This window comes from Podarcis gaigeae (genome assembly GCF_964106915.1).
Source record: "Podarcis gaigeae genome assembly, chromosome: 14".
NCBI classification, from domain to species: domain Eukaryota; kingdom Metazoa; phylum Chordata; class Lepidosauria; order Squamata; family Lacertidae; genus Podarcis; species Podarcis gaigeae.
In genome coordinates, this window is record NC_139690.1 from 29,599,198 (window position 1) to 29,621,303 (window position 22,106).

The following is a 22,106-nucleotide window of genomic DNA, read 5'->3' on the forward strand; positions in this document are numbered from 1 at the left end:
CAAGGCCTCTTGCTCCTGTGCTGCCAAGTGGAGGTGACTTCTTGGGTTCCAAGCAAGGGAGAGGGGTTGGGGTGGGGACACTTTCCCCCATGCTCCTCTGGAAAACCACGTAACAGTGATGGGCACACTAATGCCAGAGCAACTAATGCTAATTTTTCCTCTTTACGGTAAGTTAGTTTCCCCACCTTCACCTCTGCAAACAGGCATCAGAGAGTTCAAGGACACATTTCAGCCAAGGAGGAAGGAACATGGGGAGGGTGTGTGTGCTCCCTAGGGCCAGAGAGAGAAGCCTGGTGTGCCACATTTGGCCACCAGCGCCTGAATTGCCTCCTGCTAGACGGAGGCTCCCAGAGGGCCAGGGAGTCCCTGGGATTGAAGTACCTAGCAGGGCGTCAGTCGAAGTCCCCGAGTGCCTGTCCCGGAGAGGGCAACCAGGAGACCCCCTCGGCTGCTCTTGGCCCCACACGCCCCTCCCTCGAGGGGGAGGCGTGGGCCAGTCAGGGCACTCTGCAGATGCTCAGAGAGCAACTTTTCCTCCCCACGTGCGCCGGCAAGCTCTGGGGCTGCTGCCTCCCTCGCCTCCTCCCGTCGTGCCACCGCGGGCGTCCCGGAGTTGGGAGCAGGCGGGGACTTCCCGTCTCCAAGCCGGGGGGCTCCGCTTTCCGGGTCTGGGGCGGCGGCGGCTGCTGCTGCTTCTCCGCCTCCTCCTTTTGTGCCCGCCGCGCGCTCGCTGGCTCGTGTCGCGCACGGGAGGTGGCGAGCAGGGCGGAGGGGGGGGGGGGCTCCGCTTCCTGGCAGCGACGGCGGCGCGCTTCGGAGGGAGCCGGGCGCGCAGCATGGACCTCCACCGCCGCCGCTGCTGCTGCTGCCGCCGCCTCCGCTGCTCTCTCGTGGCGCTCCTGGCCCTGCTGGCCGCCGCAGGTAAGGCGCGGGCGAGGGGGGCGCGGGGTGGGCCGGGCGCTCCGTCGGGCACCACGGGGTACCGCGGGCTCCTCTCCTGCCCTCCTGTGTCTCTCTCCGCGCAGGGCGCTCCGGAGGCTGCGAGCGACGCCTGGACGCCTCGGCCGCCCCCGAGGGCCCCCCCTGCTCGGATCTCCTCCCCAGGCAGCCGCTCCCCGTCGAGGGGCAGGAGGCGCCGGCGTCGGCGGCCCCGCCAGACCCGCTGCAGGTGGACTTCGAGGGGGGCGGCCGGGAAGGCGGGCGGCAGCGTCGGCGGCCCCGCGGGGACCAGCAAGGCGCCGGTAGGACTCCTCAGCCTGGCCTCGCCATCACCCCCTCCTCCGGTAAGGACCCCTTCCCTCGAGAGGGCTCCAGAAGGTCGCCCGGCTGGCGATCGGTCTCGCTGTCCTTGGCATCGGGGAAGACCCCGCCCCGTCGGGTACTGCCTGCCGGGGGTGGGCAAGGCTAGGGCGCTCTTTGCACACGCTCAGAGACCCGCTTCTCTCGGATGATGTTGCCAGCGCCCTCCAAAACCGGGCAACAGCCCTTCTTCGCCGGCTGGGGACGCTGGAGCCGAAGATCGCTCCCTGGGGGAGCCAAGTGGCCTCAGGCATGGGGCACCCCAACAAGGCGTCTCGCTCGCCCGAGGACCCCCCCCCCCACTCCACCACTTGTTGCCTGCCTGGAAATGCCAGCACCGGGTGGGTGGTGGAGATTTGGCAGGTCTGAACCTGGGTCTGGTGTGGGGAGGGTGAATTTGGGAGTCATTGGTGCTGCAGGGCGACCTCACCCCAATTTTGATCACTGAAGTGACTTGTCTGTGCCACCCCACCCCCCCAGATGTGTCTGGACTCCATCTCCCATCCTCCTCCTTGACTTTTGGCTGTGCTGGTTTGGGGTGATGAGAGCTCAGCATCATCTGGGAGCCACAGGGTAGCTCCCCAGCCCCCTGCTTCATGGAAGATACAGTGCACCTGACCTTCCAACAGGGAACATTTTTGCACACCCCCAGTCATTAATAAATTACTGCTCATCATTTAGGAAGATTTACATGCCACACTTGATTTTTTTAAAAAAATAGCTAAACTGCTTACATAAGTATGATGGCCGTGTGCCGTACTGTAATTGTTTAGTGCATTCAAATGTTCATGGGGCTTTTCATATTTTAATCTTGACAACAGCCTAGTAAGGTAGGACAGCAGCAGCAGAGGCAGATTTAGGAGAATGCTACCACACTGTGTGCAGAGCCAAGAGGGCACCACAGGGGGCGCTGCAGCAATGGCAAACAACAGAAGGCAGAAAGTAGAAGAGGGTGCCAAATTTTAAAAAGAAAATCAGAAAATAAAAAGAGCCTTCTGGATCAGGCCAGTGGCCCATCTAGTCCAGCATCCTGTTCTCACAGTGGCCTACCAGATGTCCCAGTGGGAAACGCATAGGCAGGACCCAAGCCCAAGAGTGCTCTTCCCTGCTCTGGTTTCCAGCAACTGGTATTTAGAAGCATAGCAGCCTCCAGCTGTGGACAATGGAGTCCATAGCTTTAAAGCACCCACAAGCACCATCCCCTTTAGATGGCCATGTGCATTTTTTCACTGGCTTCAAAATGTCCCACGCTGCTCTTGCTGCGTTTCGGGAAACCAGCTGCTCCTTCTGCTAAGTGGGGTGGGGTGGGGCCTGGACCTCTGCCCCCAAGTCTTACCCTGGCAGCACCCCCAAAGGATAATGCCCGGCTGCGAAGCCCCATGTTCTTCCTAATGTCTGCCATGTTTTGGAGGCTGGTTGTGGCTCCTTCGTGGGGCAGGAAGGAGCACTCTGCACATGGCTCTTCGTTTTCCTCCCTTGCTATGTTCCAGGAGGAGTCTGATCTGCAGGGTGCTGCTCTGTCTACAGGTATCTGCACCTTTGCCGCCGCCTGTCCCCTTGCTCGACTCCTATCTCCACTCCAGAAAGACATCATCTCACCTTATGGTGCTGTGAGGATGTATCTGTGTGGGTGTGCAGTTAGCTGCAGGCAGGTCTTTTGGGGTTGGTGCTGGCTTTGTGCCAGAGCTGGGTATCTTTCTTAGAGCTGCATTCCTAGACTGAGTAGAATGGAAATATTATGCAAGAGGAAAAAAGCAACAGAACCACAGTAGGAAGCAGCTGCCTTTGTGGGATCCCAGCAGAGCCGTTGGGGTTTCCATCCAGGGCTAGCTTTCCTTCACAATCCCTAGATTAAATATGTCCATCTCATGCTTGCCTACCAACCCCAATGAAAACCTCTTGCTAGTGACCCAAACTCTCCTTTACCTTGCTTAGGGTTTTCGTTGATGGAGGAATGAAGCTCTTGCTCTTGACACATGGTTGTGTTTAGAAGAAAGCAATGCCAGCAAATTCATAGAACACTTATGTGGTCTAGATGCTCATCTCTAGGTTGGGATGGGAGGAGGGCAGCGAGTTATGACTCTGTTCCTTTGGAAGAGTGTGGCTAGGCATGTACCTTCCCCTCTGTAAGACAAAGTGTGGGGAACATTTTTGAGCCTGAGAGCCACATTGCCTTACGAGCAACTTTATGGGGACCACATGCCAGGTGTGGACAGAGTCATGGGTCAAAGTGAGTGTGGCCAGAGGCAAAACAGCAGTTTCCACCGCCATTCTCCACTTTTCTACTTTCCAGCCACACAAAAGTCAGATATTTCTGCACAGCTCTTGTCTTCCATCCGGGCAAGCGAAGTGACATCATTACACTTCAAGGGCACTTGAGGAGATGGCAAGGCAGGTGAGGGCCAGATAGTCATGGAGGGCCGTATTCTGCCCCCCCCCCCCCGTCTTCAGGACAAGAGATGCAGGGCTGATACAATGCCCCTCTTTGATTGTTCAACCTTAGGTGGAGAGTAGGAGGGCAAAGGCTTCAAGGTTTCAGTCAACTCTTAATCAGAGAGGTCATGGGCAGCCTAGACTGGCCTGGTGGTCTGGCTGCCAACTTAATATACCGCAGGCTCTTACTGGCCTGGGCTTATCTCTCTCAGTCCATCTGTATGAGTGACAGGCAGTGCTCTAAGGACAACCTGGCTGCTTAGGGGAGGGAGGATTTTCCTTCCCCACTGGCAATCAGACGAGAAGTAGTCGTTGTAAGCCTATCAGAGACTGATAACTATGGGGTGCATGATGCTCTGCCTGAATCCAGATGTTCGCTATGATGGATGACATCGCAGCTGTGTGTGTGGATGCAGGAAAGAGTAGTGGCACTTATCCTACAGTTGCTGATGCACACCCTTCCTCATTCCCTGGGGTCTCTGCCTTCTGCTTTGCCCCCACCCATCAAGTCCTGTGTCTCGGATATGAGCATATGAATGCAGAGGATCCAGGAGTTCCTCGTACAAAACGTGGATTTCTTCCACAGCAGACACGATGCCAGCCTCCTCCTCCGAACCAGCCGTGTCAGATAGCGGTCTGTGCCAGAGAAAGCTTGTTGCCTTGGCAACACAGAGAGAGTGATGCAGAATATCTGGGTGGGTTGTCTTGAGTGCCTGTTCTGGATTATTAGCTGGGCTTCTGTCGAATATTCTGCCACTGAGACGGCAGCTCCAGAGCCATTCTTACCCAATAGCTACGCTGTGGCCCCTGGGAGGCTGGGGGGAGATTTCTGCCCCACCCCATGTTCTTGCATAAGGTTTCGGTTCCCAACTTCGTCTTGGGATTGAGAGCTGTGTAACTACGGTCCGGATGTGTGTGTGGTGTCCATGCATGGTGCAGAAATCCGGTGAGAAGCAGGGCAGCTGCTCCACCCCCAAACCAGCAAAACCAGATCAAAAGCAAATCACTCATTGATTCTCCTTGTATGCTGCTTTTCCGTGCTCAAAGCAGCTTACAACAAAGAAAAGAGGAGAGCATTTCAAAATCAAAGTGCAAAAATAATTTCCTAATAGCAACAAAACACCACAACAGTATAGAGAACACCAGACAAAAACAAAGCAAAACACTTCAGTGCTATAAATATAGCAAGGTTGCATCAACAACTACAGTGGTACCTCGGGTTAAGAACTTAATTCATTCCAGAGGTCCGTTCTTAACCTGAAACTGTTCTTAACCTGAAGCACCACTTTAGCTAATGGGGCCTCCTGCTGCTGCGCCACCGGAGCACGATTTATGTTCTTATCCTGAAGCAGAATTCTTAACCCGAGGTACTATTTCTGGGTTAGCGGAGTCTGTAACCTGAAGCGTCTGTAACCCGAGGTACCACTGTACATCCAGCATCCAATTGCAAAAATAACAAGGGAGCTTTACAGTTGCACCGAGAGAGCTCTGTGTTTAAATGCATTTTTGGAACAGGAGGTTTGGGGGCTTTGGCTTATTCACCCTCCCGGGGCTGCCAGCGTGTAGCATCAGCACAACACCACTGCCTGGTACCTCCCGGTGCTTTAACCTCCTTGCGTCTGGTTGAACAAAGGGCACTTGCTGACATTTGCAGCTCAGATCCTGAAGACGCCTCTGCTTTTCTGCCTGTAGGGGTGGCAGTGAAGATGGTGCTACCCCTCGACTTTCCCCCCAGGGAGCTCACTGCCTCTGCTTTCCCTCCACCCCACAGGGTCAGATTTCTCTGGGCTGCAGGACTCTCTACCTGTAGGGCAAAGCACCAGTAAGACACTGAAGACCCTCCTCCATGGCAGCGCTGAGCCCTCTGGCATCACCTGGCACCGTCCCTCATCCACTGATGCTGCTGTCCCCACTGCGTCGCACCCAGACTTGCAGACTGGATCTGCTGTCCTTGATGCCAGCCAAGAAGAAACATCGAGGAGGCCAACGGAGGTGGAAGAAAGCAGAGCAGCAGTTGCCACTGGGAGAGGCACTCAGTTCCCCACTCAAGAGAGCACATTGGGGGTTGGTGGGCTGCCCCAACCAAGTCCACGCCTCATCACAACCAAGCCTGTGACCTTCTCAGCGTTGCTTCCTGGGCCCATTTCCCCAAAGGGTGCTGCAGGTCAAAATTCTTGGCCCTCTTCTCTTTCGGAAGAACCCTCCAGCCCTGGAACTGGAGAGGAAGCCCCTGAGGTCTGGCAGTCCACCAGCCCCTCTCTGCTTCTGGCCTCCAAAGTGCAAGCTGCTACACAGACCCAGGCTGAGCCTCAGCACCCTTGGCCGGAGAGCCAGGGACCCCCAAGTGCTATGAATGAAACACGCAGCGTGGGCCCTACAGATGACCTGAAGATGCCCACCAGAGCCAGCAGCCTGAGGCCCCAGGAGACCCAGTCACCCACTGCAGAGACTCAGGAGACCCTTCTTCTGGCTTCCACTCCACAGCCAGTTGCGGCTGGTACTGGGGCAGCCCAGGAAGAGGATGTGGCAACCATCACAACACAAATATTGCCACAGGGCTGGAGCACAGCCCCGTCTGTGGTGGGTGCTGAGGGGCCAGGGGGCAGCACACCAGGCGTGGAGCCAGAAACCAGATCTCACGAGTCTTGGGGTGCCATGGGACCCTCTGATCCTGGCCCCACCCTGGCTCCACTCCCAACGCCGCCGAGATCCAGGGCAGGGTTGGGTCACATGATGGAGATGACCCAGGAAGCCATACGCGCAGGCAATTTTGTCCCCAGTGGAACAGCCCTGGTGCACAATTCCACAGAAGCCATGAGGGCAGCACAGCCTGTAGTGGATGCTCAGCCTACTTCTGCAGAATCCCCACATCGTACAGAGGTGGCTCCCCACTCATCCTCATCTTTCCACTTGGGGACAGCTTTGCCCCTGAGGTTGGCAGACTCTGCCACCCATCCTGCTTCTGCCAGCAACCTCCCTATTGGGTCCACATTGCTCACCTCGTCTGTGGGCCCGGGTGGTGTCATGGAAGAACCAAGAGCTTCCAGAGCAGGTGGGCATGCCAGCACAGACGTGCCCATGTTTCAGAACGCCACAGACCCGCTCACGGCTGCGGAGATTGTCTCCAGCGGGGCTTCCACAGCCACAGAAGAGCCAGGATCTCAGAGCCCCCCAGAGCCTGGCAGTGCCTGGCCCACGAAAGGGGGCGATCCTGAACAGCCATCCTCACAGCCAAGGCAGCTGACACCTAAGGGGGCTGCAGAAGAGGGCACCTTGCCCACCATGGTCCCCAGTCCAATGGAGGTCTCTGTCAATTACAGAGAAAGAACAGGGGTGCCTAGTGATGCCAGGGAGGGCCCTCATAAAGCCACAACACTCCCCACCCAGCAGGCAACAAGAGAGGGGTCCCTTTGGCAAGCCACAGAGGCAGCAGAGCCCCTCACCAGCACCAGCAGCCTCCCAGGAAAGGGTGCCCCCGCTGGCTGGACTCCCAGCCCAACCAAAACCCCAGTGGGCTCTGAGGCTGCCTTGCTCACTCCAGAGGGAGATGATGTGAGCACAGCTCCTTCGTTGAATCCAGAGCTTCACTCCCAAGCAGCCAATTCCTCCCGTTTGGGCTCTGGAACGGCTGTGCCCACAAGCAAGATAGGAGCCACTGGGACCATGCCCGTGACCCACCGGTTGTGGACCTCTCCAGGCAGGACAAGGAGCTGGGAATGGGGGAAGAGGCCCAGCGCCACAGCTGAAGGTGGCTCTATCAGGGAGATTGCCCGTTCTCCGCTTAGTCCGGAGGGTCTTGTCCGAACAACAGGCACTCCAACAGGGAGCAGTGGGCACACACAGCCGTCTATGCCAGCTCCAGGACCAAAGAGCACTGCAAGGGAGGAACCTGTCGTTGCCAGCACCCGACTCTCGCCAGCCACACCAGAGAAGTCCACAACGCAACTGGAGCTGGCCGTGCCCAGGGAAGGCCGCCCCAGAGCCCACCAGGTCTTTGTGGCAGAGAATCAGCTGCCCCGCCTGAAAGGTCAGTGGGGCACCTCTCTCTGCAAACTGAGGGAGGGAAGCAGAGCTCATCTGGGGGGCAAGGTTGGCAAGCTAGGAGGGGGTACTGTGGCAGGTGAGTTCCTTGTAAGCCGAGGTTTAGTGGGGACTGGAAAGGACTGTCTGCAAAGGCGGTGGACTCTCATTCATTGGAGGTTTCTAAGCAGAGGTTGGTTGGCCATCTGACGGGGATTTTCCCCTCTCTGATTCCTGCATTGCAGGGGCCTGGACTAGGTGGCCCTTGGGGTCCCTTCCTACTCCACCTTTCTATGATTCTGTAGTGCCTGTTGGGCCTGGTAAGGCTGAAGGCAGAGAGGTCACAAATAGCTGGAGTTAACTGATTCTAGTTTCAACGCTTTCCTCTCCCCTGATGAGTTTTACAGAAGTGGGGAGGAGGAAGAGGACAGCCATGGCTGCTCCCGGATTGGTTGATAAGTTAAAAGGCAGAAGGTAGTGGCTGGCAGAGGATTTTCCCGGGAAAATCCAGGCGTACGGCAGCTGTGCCCTTTTGCCCTAATGGACCAGCCATCCTCAGGTAGAATTTAACACACAGGAGGCCCCACCACCTTGCGGGAACTAAGCTGGTCTGGGTCTGAACGTAAAAACATAAGATGACTTCCTGGTCAGGCCAAACGGGACCCCACCTAGCACCATGTTCTGACAATGGCTGACCCAGCGCCCATTGTGGGAAACCCACAAGCATGGGCATAAAATGAAAAACCTGTAAGGAATGCTCAGTTTCTACACCCATTCTCCTGGTCCAGCTACAGCTGTGGCCATTAGCCTATTTGAAGCAAGTTTTCTGTTGCAGAGACTCCTGGCTCTCCTTTTTAATGCTATAAGCCTGCAGCCTCTGTGCTCCCTACACTTGTGGGGCAGGTGGATCCACCCTCACCATCCTGCCATGCTGTGGCAGCTGACATCACTTGGGGCCCTGAAGGTGGTAATCGAATCATAGACTCATACGTAGAAAGCAGGAATCACTACTAAAGAATCTCTTCTCTCTTTCTCTTTCTCTCTCCCTCCTTCCCTCACCCCCAACCTTGGGCTGAGGTGGGTCCTATTTTCCTTCTCCTCCCTTCCTGCAGCCACTCTCCTGCATATCCCTTGTGAGCTGGTCCTGGCCATGGAGTTTTCCAGAAGCTTCTGGAACCCCGACTCACTCGAGTACCAGGGCCTGGTGCTCAGCGTCAACGAAACGGTGGGTTAGCCATGTCTGTTTACCCAGGACTTGGGTGGGATTTTAACTGGGTTGCCCAAGGTCCTAGAGCCTAAAGGCCACATTCCCTGCTGGTCAACCTTCCCAGGGCCACATGGCCATGGGGGCGAGGCGGGACTAGAGGCAAAAGTTGGCGGGGCTGCAGATGGGAATCTGACCTTTCCTTTGAACACTCGGCAGGTTTCTATGCACCCTTCCCTCTCATCTTCATCCAGGCAAGCAAGAGTCATGATTAGAGTACAAGGAAATCATTCCGCTTGGGCAGAAGTACTCAAGGAGGGTGTGAAGCATGGGCCAATGAGGGGTGGGGCCTGGGGAAAGTGGGTGGGGCCTGATGATAGTTCCAAGGGCCAGGTGAAGAGGACTGGAGGGCCACATTTCATCTCCAGGTCTAAGGTTCTCCCACCCCTCCTAGAGTTTATTATTTTGAACTGATGATGCTTCATTGTTTTAATGCCTGAGGGATTTTTTAAATAAATTATGTCTGTTTTGTTGCAGGTGTTATAATTTAATTGTATTTAATGCGTGATTTATTTCATGTTAGCAAACCCCCCGGGATCTGTTTTGGTGAAGGGTTGGAGATGGAAGCTCCATAAATCAATGACTAATTGATTCCCCTTCCTTCCCCTTCCCCTTTTCTCTCTCTAAGGTCACACCTCTCTTCGATTCTCTGCCGGGATTTCAGCGACTGGAAGTGAAGGCAATCCGGTATCTATCCTTTTTTTTTTTTTTTTTTTATGTCCTCATTCTTTTTTATTAGTTATTTCCAAAAAGAACACAAAGTAACACACAAATACAAAGAAAATACACAGAAAAGAAAAATTAAAAATAATAAACAGCAATTATCATTTCCATATCATCCATAACATAGTTGTCTCTTACGGGGCTTCCTTCAGCCTGTCCGTAAATCATTCGAAGCAATAAATAAAATTACACGTTTCATTACTTATATTGTCATTATACCGATTCCTAATTCCTGTTTGCTTTGCACAATAACTCTTAGTCTTTCACAGTGCGTCTCTAAATCCCTTTAGCGTTATTTGCCCTTCACTAATACATTCCAGATAATCTACATACTTTTCCCAATCTTTGGTGAACACTTGGTCTCTTATGTATCTAACTTTTCCTGTTAATCTATCCAACTCTGCGTAATCTGACAACTTAGATCTCCACTCCTCCACCGTTGGGGTTTCCCGTAGTTTCCACTTCTGGGCTAATACTACCCTTGCTGCCGTAACCGCATAGTATACCAATCTGCGATCTTCCTTTTTTATCTCTTGTCCTAATATCCCTAGAAGAAAGATTTCTGGTTTCTTTATGAACGTGTACTTTAATATCTTCTTCAATTCAGTGTGTACTTTCTCCCAAAATTGTTTCACCCTTCGGCACTCCCACCACATATGGTAGAAGGAGCCCTCTATGTCTTTACATCTCCAGCACTTATTATCCACCTTATACATTTTTGATAATTTCATGGGTGTCAAGTACCACCTATAAAACATCTTCATGACGTTTTCCCTTATCGAAGTACACGCCGTAAAGTTTACCCCCTCCTTCCAAAGTTTCTCCCAATCCTCAAACTGTATACTATGACCTATATCCCTTGACCAATGGATCATCACCGATTTGACTTCCTCATCGCCTAAATTCCAGTCCAACAACATCCTATATATCTTAGATATAATTTTCACTTTATTGTTTATTATTTCTGTCTGGAATTTTGAGTCTTTATCTGCATAGCCTCTTTCTTTGATATCTCTACTAAACATCTGGGCTAAAATTGTCACTCTGGGGAAGGATTAATGTAATCAAGATGAATGTCTTATCGAGGTTGATGTTTCTATTCCAGACCATCCCTATAATCAAAGGGAGTCGAATCTTTAAGGAATGGCAAAGGATAGTCTCAAGATTCATATGGCAGGGCAAAAAACCCAGAATTCAGTTTAAATTACTGACAGACGTAAAGGAAAGAGGGGGCTTTGCCCTGCCGGATCTGAAACTGTACTATGAGGCATCATGCCTATGTTGGATAAAAGAATGGGTAAAATTGGTGAATACGGAGCTGCTCGACTTAGAGGGCTTCGATAATAGATTCGGCTGGCACGCGTACTTATGGAAGAACAAAAGGAAAGAACACAAGGGGTTTGCGAATCACATTTTTAGAGGGCCGCTAATCGAAGTTTGGGAAAGATATCAAAATCTGTTAGAGCCGAAAACACCACATTGGCTTTCACCTCTCGAAGTAATGAGTACAAAAACCATTAATATGAGAAGCAATTGGGCAACTTATGATCAGCTACTAACTAAGGTTGAAGGGAAATGGAAGCTAAAACCGTATGAGCAAACAAAGGAACATGTTTACGATTGGCTACATCACCATCAGGTGAATCAATCCGGTATCTATCCATCCATCCACCTCTCTCTTTGGGTTTTCTTGTCCGCCGTATCCCAGGGCTCAGGGAGGGCAAGATGACTGACACCATTGTGTAGCAGGTGAAAATGCAAAAGTTCAAAATTGTCCTGGGTGGCTCCTTGGAAGGCAGATGACATTAGGAAGGCCTTGATGACTCTGAGGAATCTCTGAGGGTGCAGGAGGTGGGTAGGGAAGAAGGCAACTTACTGGCCAGCTCCATCTAATGGCAGAGTTGGATCACCAGGAGAGGCTGGTTGCAGGAAGGCCTTTAAAAACTCACAGAACTCAAGGAATTTCCTAAAGTATTTGGTGCGTTCATGAGTCACATTTCCAAACCTGTCCCTGCAAAATAATTTTGCTTATGGGTGATGACTAGACCCTGAAACTTCCTGTGTTAGGAATGGTAGTACAGTGGTACCTCGGGTTAAGTACTTAATTCGTTCCAGAGGTCCATACTTAACCTGAAACTATTCTCAACCTGAAGCACCACTTTAGCTAATGGGGCCTCCTGCTGCCGCCGCACCGCTGGAGCACAATTTCTGTTCTCATCCTGAAGCAAAGTTCTTAACCCAAGCTACTATTTCTGGGTTAGCAGAGTCTGTAACCTGAAGCGGATGTAACCTGAGGTGCCACTGTATGTGTGTGTGTCTCAGTACTCAGATGGGGCTGCCCCTTCTGCCACCTTCTGTGTATTACATGGGACTAGATGGTCCTTGGAATACCCTTCCACCTCTGCAATTCTACCATTCTCTTATTCTCTCTGCAGGCCCGGGAGTGTGGTGGTGGCATTTGATGCCCTCTTCCTGGTAGCGGCTCCCGGCTTGTGGGCTGCTCTGAATCGCTCATCCCTCTCGGAGCGCTTGCGGCCGGGGCTATGGGTTGGCAATGCCCGGGTGCTGCAGAGCACGACGCTGGGTAAGCTTTTGCCCATTTCCCAACCCAGCCGACATCAGTTGCCCAGGAGATGCCGCTGGGGACAGAACCTGCGCACCTGCAAAGCAGCAGCTCTCCCACTGAGCAATGGCCCCCTCCCCACAAGTTTCTAGTCCTCAAGATTTTAAACAAAGTGGCTGCTTTCCATAAACACATCAGAAGCTGCCTTTCACCAGTGGGCCCACCTAGGTCTACATTGACTGGCAGCAGCTCTCCAGGGTTCTCGGGCGGAGTCTCTCCCAGCCCTACCTGGTGACAGAACGTGGGGCCTTCTGCATGCCAAGCAGGGGCTCTGCCACTGAGCTGTTGCCTGTTCCTACAGAGCGGCACCTGGACCTCTGCTCCGTGCTCTTCGCCTGCCAAGCCGGCTACGAGTGCGTCTCCACTGGGGAAGACGGGAGTGCAGTCTGCACCTCCGCGTGCCACCGCGACTACTGCAAGAACGAGGGCATCTGCACCCATGCCGTCAACCACACGCCTGTCTGCCAGTGAGTGCCATGGCGCACTGGCCTTGCGCCCGGTTCCTCTGCCCCTGCACACACGTCTCTGCCTTCAAGGCCTCTGTCTGATGGTTTCCCCCTTTCATTCCCCAGGTGTCCCGTGGGCAGCGACTTCTGGTTCCTGGGGGTGCGCTGTGATTACAAGGTGACCCAGCAGGGCTTGCTGGGGGTGGCCTGTGGCCTCTTGCTGAGCCTGGTGGTGGTCGGAGCTGCCATTGCCGGCCTGGTGATCCGCCGAGTTCGCATGCTGCTGCTGGAGGCCAGAGCGGATCAGACCAAGAGCAGGTGAGACCCTGCCCCTTCTCCTCCCTTCCTGGACTCCATGGAGGTGGAAGGAAGGGAGAGAAACTGGGGCACTGCTCCCATTGGTTCCCTGCCTTCCCTGCTGGTTTAATCCATGCACTGCTTTGACAGTGCCATTGGCCACCTTGGACAGGGCTGGTTTAAACGTGGAGCAAAATAAGCACAAGCTTAGGGCATCAAGGGAAGGGGTTTAGGGTTAGACATTTTCCATAGCTGGATTTTTAACAATAAACGGTCACAAATTGCTCACCTGAGCATTCGTTTTCTCAGCTGAAGTACAGTGGATCCTGGGGTTACGTTACCTTCGGGTAATGTAACTTTTTGGGTTGTGAACGCAGAAAACCTGGACGTGGATACTTCCGGGTTTCGCCGCATGCGCAGAAGCTCTCTATCACGCCACGTGCGTGCACAGAAGCAGCGCCTCATGTTGCGGACTTTTCAGGGTACGTACGGACAGCCAGAATGAATTAAGTTCCTATCCAGAGGGTCCACTGTATATTAAAAATCCCAAAAGCACAACTGTGCAACAAGGCAGGCTTGATGTCTTATCTCTACTAAGTACAGAAGTGGATGCGTTAAGGTAAGATTAGTTTTGAGGATCCGATCCACGACTTTGCAATTAGAAAAAGTAGGAGAAAACTTTTCAACTATAAAGTATACAAAGATAAACATTATTTTCTATCCTTATTGTAGGTTTTGTTTCATTTCAATAAATAAAATTTTATTTTATGGTTTGTTATTGTTCATATTTTGAATTGAATTTTGTATTTTGAATCAGATATATATATAGGGGCACCCAAAATTAAGTGATTAGGGCATCTAAAGGTCTTAATCTGGCCCTGACCTTTGAAGAGGAAGGACTTTCCTTCATCGAAGGTGTTTAAGCAGAGGTTGGGTGGCCACCTGTCCGGGCTTCTTTAGCTATGATTGCTGCATTGCAGGGGGTTGGGCTAGATGACCCTTAGAGATGCCTTCCAGCTCTGCAATTCTATGATGTCTTCCCCCCTGTTCATGACATTCCTCATTAGCCTCTTCTCTTAGAAAGGGCACCCACAGGGGCGGTTTGCAGTGCTGAGTCTCTGCTGCTTCCCTTTCTCTGGGCCTTGTTGGGCTCCCAGGACTGTTCACTCATTGCTCTTCCCTTATTATTATTTATTAGATTAGTATACCACCCTTCACCCATAGATCTCAGGGCTCTTGCCTTTTCCCATCTAGTGTGGGGCTGTGGGTGGGTGGGAAATGGGATGAGGGCTGCTAGGCTGAGCTGAGGGATCTATTTTCTCCCGCCAGGCCTGCTTTCAAGGGAAAAGCAAACAGCCAGCAGCTTCTGGCTGAACTCCAAGGGAAATCCGGGGGTGGGGTGTGAGGGGGTAGTGTGTGTGTAACTGAGCTTTGTGTTGAGAGAGAGACAGGGGGGATTCATTTCAGCCTGTGCTTTTTAGCACTCCAGGCTTGAATCTCTGGCTACAGGCTCTGAGCATATGCAGAATGCAATCCCCTTTCTAGGCTCTGAGCATATGCAGAGTGCAATCTCACTCCTAGAATGAAAAGATTGGGCAGAAGGTCTCACTGTGGGCATCTTGCCTAACCCCCATAAACATCCTCTCAACCACTTTGACCTGCAGAACTGGCACTGTTACAGGTGTCACATAATACCTGTTCCACATTTGTAAGAAATAGATATTTTAGTGTGGCGGCACCTACGGTCTGGAACTCCCAGACTCTTGACATCGGGAATTGACCTTCATTGTACAGTGGTACCTTGGGTTAAGTACTTAATTTGTTCCGGAGGTCTGTTCTTAACCTGAAACTGTTCTGAACCTGAGGTACCACTTTAGCTAATGGGGCCTCCCGCTGCTGCCGCGCCACCAGAACACAATTTCTGTTCTTATCCTGAAGCAAAGTTCTTAACCTGAGGTAATATTTCTGGGTTAGCGGAGTCTGTAACCTGAAGCGTATGTAACCTGAAGCATATGTAACCCAAGGTACTACTGTACTCTTTTCTGTGCCTGCCTCTAGAAACATTTTTGTTTAGACAACCCTGCTCAGGCTTTTAGAATGATGGTGTGTATATTGGCCATTTTAATTTTTTTGAATGTTTTAATTTCTTTTACTAATAATTTCTTTTTCTAAACTGCTATGAGGTTTCCTACCATCCACCAGCATATAATTTTTTATTACCAAGGACTTCCCAACAACATGCTACTTCAGCATGTTTTGTTTTTGCTTTTTTAAATAATTGTATTTACAGTCAAAACAAAAAACAAAATTCCTTCCAGTAGCACCTTAAAGACCAACTAAGTCAGTTCTTGGTATGAGCTTTCGTGTGCATGCACACGAAAGCTCATACCAAGAACTGACTTAGTTGGTCTTTAAGGTGCTACTGGAAGGAATTTTTTTTTGTTTTGACTATGGCAGACCAACACGGCTACCTATCTGTAACTCTATTTACAGTATTAGGATTTTCCATTACATGTTTCTATTACATGGGGGGTTGGACTAGATGACCCTTGGGGATCCCAACTCTACGATTCTATGACTCATAGCAACATAAGGGATCATAAACTCTTGACCCCTCCAGCTACCGCCGCTTCTGCCGCCTTGACGATGTCTCGGCCCACTACTGGTCGGAGCCTTGGCTGGCCTCAGCAGTCTCCTTGGACAACCCGGCCTTCAGCAACTCGGAAGAACTGCTGCACTTGCAGATCCTGGACACAGCCTGCTGCAGCTGCCAGGACGACTGCATGGGCCCCGACGGCTACTGCAAGCAGCCGCAGGATGCCCCCTGCATCGGGGCCGCAGGCCGGCCGAGGTAACCGTCACTGCAGCCATGGTGGGTGGTGTAAAGGGTAGCGCACGAAGGGTTCTGGTGAAAAGGGGTTTCAAGGACTGCAGCTGTAATGGCACAGGGGCATACAGTGTTTAGTTTCAAGTTTCTCAGTGATGGGACACCTGCTTGGCATGCAGAACATCCCAGGGTCAATCCCCAGCGGCATCTGCAGGTAGGGCTGGGAGAGACCGTACACACCTTTGTTCTGGATGCTCCTCACCTTCGTGCAAAGATGGGGGTGGGTGGGGGACTCAGTTGCAACAGGAAAATAAAGATGTGCTTTGCTTTGACTGGTTCCTAGCTCCATCCATTCTTCTCTGACTGATAATGGACTCTGAATCCCTTGATGGAGAGTTGGGCTGTAAAAGCAAACGCCCATTTTTAAAATATATCAGCTTGAAACCCCAAAGAGCCGCTCTCAAGTCAGTGAAGGAGACTGTAGGTGGGCCAGCGGTCTGACCAGATCAAGACAACTACCTCTGTGTTTGGCAAGTGTAAATTCATCCTCCTGTTTTTTAAAAGATGAGCTGCACAAACCACCTTCATTTGCCCTCTGTACATATAGACTAGCATATGCAAAGGTTTTCCATTGCTTAGCGACTTCCCACCCCCCAGCAAGCAAATCATGCTTGATCCCCAGCAGCAGGCAACAGCCCAGCAGGGTGGAGAGCAGGCTGGGCAGGGAGGTGGGAACTCCCCAAGGAAAGGACAGGCTGAGCCCAGAGGACTGACCTTCAATTGTCACAGCTAACCTCCTGGCTGGCCTGAGGCCAAGCAGCTGGCATAAACTTTCCACTTATGCTGGTTTGTTTGGTGCTAAAGGGAAAAAACCTCCCCAACCATAAGGCCTCTAATAGCGCCATGGAAAGAGGAACTCAGGAAAAGTTTGATAACCGGCGGCAGAAATGCAGAGATAAGCCCCCACACTGCAGCCTTGTGCTCCAATTTCTTGGCTGCTTTTCCCAAGGCAGCATCTGACTTTCAGCTTCCTCCCTTCAGCCCCTCCTCCTCCAACCTCAAATCTTGGAATGCAAGCATTGATCTAACCATGGATCTTCCTTCTGCTGGGTGGGGGTAGATGCTTGGTGGGGAGATAGGGCTCAAGAGGGGAAACTAGGAGAAGAGGTTTTAACCATTCAGGGTCAAAGTCACATGCCCAACTATCTCATCGATTAGAGTTGGGTCAGATGCCTGAAGCCCAATATTTTATTACTGCTAAGAAGTGGAGAAGGGTTTAAAGATAAGCCCAGCTGCTGGATGAGGCCAAAGGGGTGCCACCAGGGGCCCATCCCTTCCAGCATCCTGTTCTCACAGTGGCCAACCAGATGCCCCAATGGGAAATCCATTAAGCAGGACCCCAGCACAAGAGCCCCCCCCCTTGTGGTTTCCAGCAACTGGTATTCATTATTCAGAAGCAGACCACCTCAAATATCCTTCCTGAGAATGCACCATGGCAGTAGTTCCTTATCAACAGAGAGATACTGGGCTGCATCCAATAGTTGCAGCACAACTACTTGTGCTACTTTCCCTTTTCCAAAAGCTCTGGTGAACCCTGGAGTGGGTGGAAAGCCAGTGGAAGAACTGCATTGGCATTTGACAAAATCTACAATTCTTTCTCCCTGAACCACCACCGTAGTTGATCCTGGTGCGCTTTAAATCACTTTTAAGTAGGATGTGGCAAAATGCTGGCCTTACTTTCATTCCTCAGGGAAAGTCATGGGCTTCCAAGGAAGAGAGTTGGGTGTTCCACGTTTTAATGTGTGTTTCCTTGCATCTAATGCCCCAGTACAGTCTAGCATGTGTAGATAAGGCTTCCTCCCATTTTGCATCCTGGATATCTTCCTTCCAATCTTTTTAGCGCTCATTACAACCATTGGGATGTGAGCTCCAACAGCATGAACGACCCTATGATAGACTCTGGGAAGGCCAGTGAAGTCTCCGTCTCCAGCTGGCCCATGGAACCTATTCAGTGGAGCCCTTGCCCTGCTCTGCACAACCCCTCCAGGGAGCAAGTGGTGAGTGAGGCCCAGGGCAGGGGGAAAGCAGGTACACTTCCCTGGGCTGTGGGTCTCTAGTTTGGAGAGGTGGCGCTTTGGCACGGAAGCGCACTGGGTAGTTTGGAACAGAACTCTGATGAAACACAACTATTCGTTCCCATATTGCAAAACAAACAAAAAAACACACCCTTATTTGCATGTTATCATGAATCTCCAAGGGGTCCAGAGGGTATAAGATATAAATTTGCTCATGTAACTTGATTATGGTGGAGACTACGAGAAGAGACTTTTGCTCAAGGTCACTCCATCAGTTTGGCAACAACCAGTAAGTTGTCTGGCTGCTCACCCATAAAGCAATAGTCCTATATTGTGGCATCTGCTCATTGGCCCTAGAAAACGAAAACGGGCCTTCTCTGCAGTGGCTCCCCATCTCTGGATTGCTTGCCTGGTGCCTTCATTATACACCTTTAGGCGCCAGGCGAAAACGTTCCTTTTTAACCAGGCCTTTGATCTGATTTACATCCTATGCCCTTTTAAAATGTGTTGGTTGTTTTTTTTTGGGGGGGGGCTATTGGGTTGTTGTTTTTATTTTAATTATGTATTTTGTGGTTTTATATCTTGATTTTATTCTGTGAAACACCCTGAGACCCCTCCCCAAGGTGGTATATAAATTCAATAAATAATAATAGAAATCAGCAGAAAGGGGAGAGGGGTTGGGCCCTTTCAGCCAAATTAGCCCCCTGCGGCATTCCCAGTACAAAACAATCCCTGGAGCTCCACTGTCTCTCCTTTCCGCAGCACAAAGCCCAGAGGCCTCACTCTTACTGCGAGGGAATGGAGCTGGTCAACCTGGAGAGAAGCTGGACAGCCTGAATCCTTCCAGTCAGACACAGGACGTGTCAACGTGCTCGAAACCAACCTTTTAATTTCTACCTGACCAGCTCAGAGATTGAGGTGGCTTTGAACCCTGTGAACAGTGCAAGCCCATCAAGGCAGGTGGCTGATGTCAGTTTTCAATGCAAAGGCTTGAGGAGGCTCAACCATCAAGTAAACTAGCCTTACTGGTTTGGTGTTGGATTTTTTATTTTTATTTTTACGAGTAGTTACTCTTGGGAGGAACAGCACAGCACTGGAATCCAACACTGGGACAAGACTGAGCAGTTAGTTCCTATTTGGACGCAGGAGTTAGTTCCTATTTGGAGACAGGAATCTCCTTGACAGAAAAAGCTGGACAAGTAACTGGATTAAAGGGCGAGGAGGAAGAGCAGTTACTGTTTCGTTTTGTGCAAGTTGCTGTAATGGAAGTATTAAATGCCAGAGTTAAAAAAACACACCAAAACCCAGCATTTTTTCCCCACACGCCCCTCAATTTCTAAGTGTCCTGTCAAGATGGGAGCTGGCCCTAAAAGGAAACACACAAATACTACCCTTGTTAACCTAGCATAATGTAGGAAATCTGCCTGTGCACCAATAGCAGAGGGTCCAGGGGGAATAGGGGAGACACACGGACAAACAATACAAATCACGAATGAGACCGTTCCATGGTAAGCAGCCAAAAAATGTCATGATTTATTAATATCTGGAGAAACTTCATAATTAGAACACAACCCAAACTGTACATTTTACAATCACACTCTATTTGTAAACAGTTAAAAAGCCACTGGCGACTTTTGCATCTTCAGACACAACAGTTAGAATCAAGGCAATGAAATGAGAGCGTCTTTCAGCACAGTTAAAAAAATTGGTTTCTTTTCTTTTTTTATCCTTGTTTAGTCTTTCATCCTCCAACTAAACAAGCTTCAGGTAATAACACCATTTGTGGCAAAAGAGAAGATGATTTTAACACTTTCACAAGAAAAGTATTTGCAGGAACTTTTAAAACATTTAAAATTTATACAACAAAATTCTGTAAGCCCAAGTTCTTGGTTACAGTCTGCATAGTTACTTCAGCTTTAAGGTTAAACACTGAACACAGTCACGAGAGCAGGAAGAAGGGCCACACCAAAGGGGGGGGGAGGGGGAGGAGGAAAGGAACAAGGGGGCCGGCTTTACAAAAATTGGGGGGAAACTAGAGATTAAGAGCCAAGCACCCCTCTCCCACCCCACACTATTAAAAAGACAGCATTGGAAAGCACAGAATGTCGAACTCCAGCGATTTGAAGCAATTTTTGGCAGAAGGAGGTTTACAGAGCAAGTAGTAATCAGTGCTAAAAGTTATTTTCCTATAAGAAACTACAAGGAGTTTTACGTAGGGACCTTGGTTTTTCCTGAGAGCCATGCTCTTAGATTTAGGAGGTGGGAATAGAAAAAACACAAATGGAACATGGCCAAACACTGCTCGTTATTCCCAGAGATAGAAAGCATCTTTTAACATCCACAATTTTTTTTTTGTTTTTAAAAAATATTTAAGTGATGGTCGAGTAAACATTGTTTCTCAAAAGAAAAAGAAAAAAAAGGAAAATAAAAGATTTCTGTAAACAAGGCAGCACCCCAACACAGGAGCCCCCCCAAAATAAAACAAAAACAAAAATACCAAACGCCTATTGAAAGTGCAGGACCCCCTGCCCAGACAAGCAGACCGGGTTGCCAGTCATAGCTGTGCGTGCAGTTTCAGAAACTGCAGAGCTCCATTCTTTAGTTTAATTCCACATGAACAAACAGGTGCAAGGCTTTTCCGCTTGGCATCCTAGGTACCAGTCTCATCATTCAATTGTTGGGCGCTGGAGGGCCGCCACGTGGCGGCTAGGTGGGCAGGCAGGCGTCAAGGCATAGTGGGGCACAGCCTGGTCCAAAGCAAGGAGCATCCTTCTGTCTGTCCTCCAGGAAGCGCCACCCGTGAGCTGCTGCTGCTGCTGCCCCCACCTTGACGATTGTGGGGCAGGGAGAAGGACAGAGTCTGTGCAAAGCCTAAGAAAGCTCAAACTCCATCATCAGCAAGTTGCAAAAATAGTAAGAATGATGATGACAATGATGATGAATCCACAAAGCAAAAAATCAAAATAATAAAATAAAATAAAAAGCGATGGAACACATGAAAAGCAAGCTGATTCTACGTAGTTTTGTTTTTTCTTTAAACTATGTATAGCACTATATCCTGGAAGTGTAAAATCTATAACTTTTTCACATTATAATTATTGGCCTGCACGATTCAAGTATTCAAACTGGGATGTTTTGGGCTAAAACAAAGGGGGCGGGGAAGAGGGGAGGAAATGTGCGCACGAAGTAACCGTTTCCACAGGTGACCCCTGGAGGCTGCAAGTGGGGAGGGTGGGTTGGCGGGGAGGGATGGGGGGAGAGGGAGTCCAAATTTAGTGCTGCTTTGAGGTCACAGTTTTGTTCACTGAAAGAAGAAGAGGTGGCTACATGGACTCCCCTCCGGCCCCCAGGTGGTCAACGGAGAGGAAAGCATTGAGGGGGGATGGGCTGCTCAGCCCTCCCCTGGTGTCGTTGCTGCCCAGGGAACCCCAGAGGCTTGTGGAATAGTTAGGGCTCCCCCAGAGGGATGTGCCGTGGAGGTCTCCGCTGCCCGTTCCTGAAAGCCCAGCACCATTCCAGTGGCTGTTTAGGTCGTTGCGGTTGGAAAATGCGTGGGAGCCATCGAGGCGCCCCAGGCGGGTCTGACTTGTGCCCAGAGACTGCCAGGCAGGGGAGGGGGAGAGAGACTGGCCTTGTGCAAAGAAGCGGCTGATCTCCTCTTCACTGGCAAAATCAGCAAGGATCGTAGTGTTCCCGAGGACACACCTGTACGGAAAGAGCCCCAGAAATGGGTTGAGGCGGGCACAAGCCCTCAAAAGCAGGCTGCATCTTCTCTTCCCCGACTCATCCTCCACTACTCCAGCCCACCTGCCTTCCTCGCGCACAGAGATTGCAGCAGGCATCCCTGTTCCCACTATTCAGGCTCTGGCTTGCGCCAGTCAGGCAGGAGAGCGGCAGAACACCTGCTCCACATGCAAAAGGCCCCTGGTTCAAACACTGCCCCCCCATGTCATCTGCAGGTAAGGCTGGGAAAAGACCCCCTTGCCTGAAACCCCAGAGAACCCCTGCTAGTCAGAGTAGACCATACAGAGCTAGATGGAACCAAGGGTCTGACTCGGTATAAGGCAGCTTCCAGTTAAGACCAGCCCTTCATTCAGAA

The 22,106-nt window shown here is 51.0% G+C and overlaps 2 protein-coding genes across 3 annotated transcripts in view; one reads left to right on the plus strand and one right to left on the minus strand.

The window, feature by feature from the left end:
- Positions 1-349: 349 nt before the first annotated feature.
- On the plus strand, positions 350-19,302 carry LOC310831448 (uncharacterized protein). Its single transcript, XM_083711990.1, has 11 exons — positions 350-921; positions 1,026-1,283; positions 5,504-7,759; positions 8,865-8,977; positions 9,645-9,703; positions 12,175-12,323; positions 12,664-12,829; positions 12,935-13,126; positions 15,726-15,956; positions 17,833-17,989; positions 18,770-19,302. The coding sequence occupies exons 1-11, from the start codon at positions 837-839 to the stop codon at positions 18,842-18,844; spliced, it is 3,741 nt and encodes a 1,246-aa protein (XP_083568116.1). The 5' UTR covers positions 350-836; the 3' UTR covers positions 18,845-19,302.
- A 206-nt stretch (positions 19,303-19,508) lies between these two features.
- Positions 19,509-22,106, minus strand: part of TNRC6A (trinucleotide repeat containing adaptor 6A) — a 37,734-nt gene continuing 35,136 nt past the window's right edge. For both annotated transcript variants that reach the window (XM_083711989.1, XM_083711988.1), the window contains one exon: positions 19,509-21,712. In XM_083711989.1, the coding sequence (XP_083568115.1) occupies positions 21,331-21,712 (382 nt within the window). In that variant the 3' untranslated portion in view covers positions 19,509-21,330. The remainder of the gene's footprint in view (positions 21,713-22,106) is intronic.

What these genes read in the sequence shown, in the direction of transcription:
- LOC310831448 (XM_083711990.1), top strand. Translation starts at nt 837, where the DNA reads ATGGACCTCCACCGCCGCCGCTGCTGCTGCTGCCGCCGCCTCCGCTGC. An exon ending in GCTGCAGAGCACGACGCTGG is followed by an intron (nt 12,324 to 12,663) that starts GTAAGCTTTTGC and finishes CTGTTCCTACAG; the next exon opens with AGCGGCACCTGGACCTCTGC. An exon ending in ACCCCTCCAGGGAGCAAGTG is followed by an intron (nt 17,990 to 18,769) that starts GTGAGTGAGGCC and finishes TCCTTTCCGCAG; the next exon opens with CACAAAGCCCAGAGGCCTCA.